Here is a 6,000-nt window from a genome sequence, read left to right on the forward strand (position 1 = left end):
AAAGAACGGGATGAGGGCGGTGGAATGTGGAGAAAGTCAGAAGTGGAGAGAAAGGACATAAATAAGTCGGGTGAAGGAGGGAAATCTGTCGGTGCGCACACACACACAAAAACATCGGATTTCTGGAAATTGAGACATCTCCACCCTCCGAAGCCTCTCTCATATTCATCTATCTATATATTTATCTATCTATCCGTCTCTCTGTCTCACTGGGAGCGGCGAGAATAAGAGGGAGAAAAGTGATTTCCACATAACAGATTGTTACGACTGTCACTATATCTCCTGATTTACAAAGTCCCAGCGAGGCAGACAAAAGCATTTCACTGTTTACATCCCCACACAAAAACACACAAACACACACACACAAACACTGGCATCTAAGTCAAATTTCTCTCACACAGATCCACTCCAACAGAAAAGTAGGCAAGCATGCTGGCTGCCGTCTGACCCCCTGCTAAATCTATTACTCCTGACTCATCTTGTTGAAATGGAGTCCTATCTGGCAACAAAAAAAAAAAGACAGCATCAGGCGCACTAGCTTCAGATACACTGCGTTCATGTAACAAGCGGAACGTATTGCTCACAAGCGTATTTGCATGAGGACAAGATGGATGAGAATACAGTCGCTAAAAGAGGTATTTTTTATTTCGCGCCCTGTTCTTTTCATAAGGTTTTCACAGATGAGCGTTTGAAAAACAATGCATTGGCGTCTCCAGCGACCACTAACGGAGCCTCATCTCTACGTTTTAGTTCCATTTGTTTTGTGTTCATGAAACACAGGTTTGCCACATAATCACAGAGACTCTTTGTCCTGTTAAACCATTCATCTACCAAAGTTCAGGTGAGAAAAAATAAATAAATACATCACACAATATAAGCAGCACGAGGCTTTTACAAAGTCAACTGTAAAAAAAACAAAAAAACAAATGAAATCTGAGGTCTAAACAGACTTTATTCCTGTTTTGCCCCCCCCCCATATCATTTCCATTTCCCTCCACAAAACCAAAATGAGGTTTAGATACAAAGCCCGGGCCATGGGTTCCTAATAGATTTACCCCGATGCCACGGCCACCATTTATCCTGCTCCAAAGCCGCACAATGCAACGGAGTGCTCCTGAATAGCACGGGCAATTACAGTGCATGTGTGGGTTTTTTATGTGCACGTGTGTGTGTGTGTGTGGGGGGGGGGGGGTGGGTGCTTTGTTTCTCTTTTTCCAATTCCTAAACCCCCACTACTCCATCTCACCGGTTTCTGCATGCACGCGCACACACTCACACAAACACACACACAAACACACCTTAAAGCAGATGTAATAACACAAAGCTACACTGCCATGTGCACTTTGCTCTTTGTATAAGCCCGGATGGTTACCATGGCAATGTGTTTTAAAAAAATCTTTTTTGACTTACCCTAACATTTTATTACCCGTCATTATGTATCATTAAATACATACATATTAATGTAAAAAAAAGGGGGTGATGGGGATGGGGGGAGGAGTAAGTGTGAAATTGGGGGTGTATCTACAAAGAAGGAAACACCTGAAAGGGGCCTTTGGTGGTTTGATGTCTCTTTGCGATATAATTCAAGAATGAACATCTTTTCTTTTATTTTATTTTTTTACACCAAAGGATGCAGTCATAGGTTTGTTTATAAAATGCAAAATACCACTAGAAAGGTAGTCGCACAAGATCAAAGACAAATAACACACGCTTTGATAAGAGTCTTTCATAAGCTTACCACTTAGCAGTTGGCTTGATATTAATCAGAGGAGAGAGATTTGCGTCTTAATCTGAGACTCAACAGAGCAATTCCACAGTCAGATTAGCAACTTCTGCCATTGAGCAGTACAATCCTCATGAGACGCGCAGCTGTCATCCTCTATTTTCATGGTTTTGTAAAGGAATATATGGCCCTATGTGACAAATCTTCGTACTTCTATCAGTTATTCCATAACTACACCAGAGTTCCAACTTTATAACGTCATCACCTACCCATCTTTCTTCTGATCCAACACTCCGGCCGTGTACGGAGGAACCGGCCCACAAAGTCCTCTGGCGACTCGCCATTCTTCCTGACGCTGGCGTACTGTCGGGAGGAAAGCAGATGCAGACACAGCGGTGCCCGCTGGGCTTTAGAGTTGGACATAAAAGGTGAATCCAACATGTCTCGATGGATACGAGAAAAGCCTGTAGAGGCAAACAATAAATACATAGATAAAATCCTACCTTTTCAAAAATGGCTTTCAGCTCAGTGGGGTCGGCCCTCCTGGGCAGAGCTGCCTGCTAAACAATAAGTGAACATCTGTGAGTACAACTTTCATGCACAATGTCCCACTTTGCATCCGGCATGAGGAATGCTCTCCAACTGTGGTTCGTTTTATTTGAATACTTTCAGGAGTTTGAAGATTTAAAAGTATCCTGTTTTTCACAATCAAAGGGAAAGAACCAGAATGACAAACTGAACATAATTTGAACTTGGCCACTCACCCAACCGAATATTATCCCGATTAGAAGTTGTGGTAGTATCACGTGTGAGAGAATGAATTTAAGCAGTTTGTGGAACATACTGGTTCGATACAAACAAGACACGACCTAAAAAAAAAGCCTGTTTCTAAAAAAAGAAGCCTGCAGAAAGGCCCCTAGAGTGACAGCATGTAGCTTGATGCTAACCAAGGTTACCTGTGATTACAACTGGCTTTTTTTAGCAGAGACACAGCAGTAAACTGGAGACGGGGGCCTTAATGACACTTCAGTCAGTCTGATTTAACCAACTACGCATCAAAACTACTCAACCGGCTACATAAGAGGAACAACGTCATTGTCATATGATGTCAAACCAACCCAAGTGGAAAACTCACCTTACCTTTGCTGCCAAGCAAAGGTAAGGTGATCAACTAGTCTCACTTCCTCCTGCGTGACGCTGGAGGACTTGAAGGAGGATCAGCTTTGCACGTGCTGCCTGAAAGGTCAGCTGGTCGGAGGCTTGTAGACATCAGATCCACGGATAAACCCACTGATGGTTTGCGTGTCTGTGTGTTTTGAGAGAAAGAGAGAGAGAGAGGAAGTGTCATCTTGTATTTAACTTATAATATATCCTCCTGAGTTTAAAATAATGTGTTTAGGTCATCCTTATGTGTCCCCTGAATGTGTGACCATTATGGACGGGCCCTCTGAGTCGCCACGAAGATTCACTGTTGTCACCACTTCATTCACGTCATCAGGACCCAGTCAAAAGGGATATAGTATCTATTTTCATAATAGGCATAATAAGGTAACAGAAAACATATTAAAACTAGTGAAGCTAGAATGACTTAGCTTCAAGAAATCTACCAAACAAGTTTTCTTTTGATGGTTTCCTATAATATTTTTTATGGGTTTCAACCCTTGTTTGAGCCAAACGTACCAGTAAAATCCAGCATGCAAAGTGACAATGGGAGTGTGTTATGGCATTAATCACGCCTCCTACAATTTTGGATTTTTGGCCCCAAAAGCTTTTCCTGCCTTGTTCACTTCAAGCTTTCTTTTTATATATGTATATATATATTAAACATGGTTATTCTGCGTGGGTTTATTCGCATGTATATTGAGTCCCTACTGTAGTCTACTAAGGAAAAGGGGTGTCTAATAGACGTCAGAATAAAAGCCTCAGTTCCTTCCTCATACTGATTCTTTCGATGCCGTAAATGGTTCCTATACTTTATTTCCAGCCTTTCCAGCCCATCTGTGCTTTGCGCCAGGAGGGAAAAAGGTGCAGAGAGGATTTCATGACTACAAAAGCAAAGGTTAACATTACTCACAGCATAAAAACAATTTAAAAGGGAGCAAAAGGGCTCTAATGGCCCGACAGTCTTCAAAGAAAATGTATTTTGCGCTCAAAATAATTCATAGCTTTTTGCTGGTGGCTTTTCAGCTTCCCAGAGACCCAGCATGAACCACTGTATTTTTCCCAGCAGGCTCTCTGCTCCTCGCAAAATGGCCTTCACTAGGGCATACCTCGCATCCCCTACAAATATTGACAGCACTGAGTCCATCGCTTATTGGAAAAATGGCTGTAAGTAATGTTTTATCAGCCGTTGCAATCTCCACACCTGTATTTTCCCCGATCATATGACAATATTTGACAAGATTAATGATTTGATCCTGTGACATTTTATTTCCCGTTGCTGTCAATCTGCCAGCAAACAACTCACTTACTTGTGGCATTTTGTAGGAAGCACGGAGCAGCATTTGCTTTGCTTGTGTATTATTCATGAATGCAAATGCTCTTGAGTCATATAAACTACAGCGTCTAACAGCTCTCCTATGCAACTCTTGTCTGTTTATGTAAAATACATCTTTAAAACGTACCTTTAATTTGATCATTCTTTTTGTTGCCTTTCAGCATCTATTTTAAGCAATCAAAACAACAACATTTCTGTCAGCTGCCACAGAGTAAGTAATAATGATAAACCTTGCGACCTTTGAACCTCATCGGCCTGAGGGGTCTCCTGCCCTCGTCCCCAAGGGCCCACGCGTCCTGACAGCTTGAGCGATGAGTGGCGGACGGCTGTCTCCATTGGCGTCCTCCTATTTTTAAACCACACTAAACACAGAGCTTCCAAAATAGACCAGAGCTCTAAACAAATGATTAATAGGGCACTTAGGGTCTCCCCGCTGACCAGCGAGTCCCTATTAACAGCCAATAACGGAGGCCCTCTGGGGTCAAAAGGTTTAAAGACTTTCTAATAAAAGTAACAGAGACATAGGGACGTGTTTTAGTGGCGAAAAAGTTGTGTCTCCGTTTGAAATGCTGACAAGTTAATAATCCCTTCTCAAATGGCCCACCGCAGTAAAATGGCCGGTTTGTTCTTACTTTTATTGCTATCGTCTGTCAGTCTCTCACATCCCTCTCTTTTTTTCGCTGCCTCCTCTTAAGTGGACTGAAAGCGCTATAACAGCTTTACAGTAATGTTCTTGATTGGGCTTTATTCTCATTCCCTAACCTTTTTTTTTTTTGGTTGAATGTGAATTCCTATTGTAGTTTTAGTCAGGAAAATGCCTAATGGATTCCCCAAGACGTATTCATGACATGGTAATGAAATTAAAATTTAAGACATTTTTGACCTGACGTGAAAGAGGCAGATTGTAGCAACGTGCTTTGTGCTGTTTCACACAGTTTAAGAATAGAGTTTCACATTTAACCTCACTATTCCTGATGTCATTTTTAGACGTGTGTGATGGAGATACAAAGCCAAAGAATTAAAGTCTGGAAAACAACTGAGGAATATATTGTCTGTCACTTACTGTCAAAACAGGTTGACAGAACGCATGAGTCATTAGCGATTTCATTGGTATTTTATTGTTGCACTCATCCTACCATAAAAGTGCAGAATTTCAACAATTAAAACAAGAAGAAGAATGATTGTAATGACAGTACGCCTGCTTACTAACCAATGAGTTTGCTTAACATTTTTAAAGGCAGAGTTTTTTTTCTGAAAACAATCATGTTGAAAACAGAAAGGTTGTTTAGATAAATGCCAGTTTGCAGAGTCGTGTCTAATATACCTTCAGGCAAAAAGGCAGGACATGTTTTTAATTAGCTGGATGGCCAAAGATCCGTAGAGACAAAAGTGTGACCCCCCCCCCCCCTAGTGAGTGACTTTGATTGAAATCTCATAAGTCAAACAAAAGAAAAGGAAAAAGTAGGGCTTGGCTCCAAAATTACTTTTTTATTCTGCACAATTTCAGCTAATGTTCTTATTCTTATTTTGAGAAGCAGAATGTCTTGCTCAAGGACACACCAGCAGGACAAATGGCTGTTGATGGACGCAGTGGCTACAAACCTTCAACCACGTTCCTGTAACCATATAGGAACGTTCAAGCTAAGAGCACAGATTGATGCCAGAGTCGTTTCAGTTGTGTTCACAGATGAAAACGCCCCTTGTGCAGCGGCAAACCGCTGCAAACTTCACACTTGCCAAATTTGTAATTTAATATACGTTAGAAGTGTGCTCAAAACCA

The 6,000-nt window shown here is 41.5% G+C and overlaps 1 protein-coding gene across 1 annotated transcript in view; it reads right to left on the bottom strand.

The window, feature by feature from the left end:
* slc25a13 (solute carrier family 25 member 13) overlaps positions 1-2,349 on the bottom strand; it is a 36,796-nt gene extending 34,447 nt beyond the window's left edge. The window contains 4 exon segments of the mRNA XM_078081879.1: positions 1,993-2,026; positions 2,029-2,086; positions 2,227-2,280; positions 2,326-2,349. Coding sequence (XP_077938005.1) covers positions 1,993-2,026; positions 2,029-2,086; positions 2,227-2,280; positions 2,326-2,349 — 170 coding nt within the window.
* Positions 2,350-6,000: the final 3,651 nt, after the last annotated feature.

Source organism: Gasterosteus aculeatus, chromosome 10, assembly GCF_964276395.1.
Source record: "Gasterosteus aculeatus chromosome 10, fGasAcu3.hap1.1, whole genome shotgun sequence".
NCBI lineage: Eukaryota > Metazoa > Chordata > Actinopteri > Perciformes > Gasterosteidae > Gasterosteus > Gasterosteus aculeatus.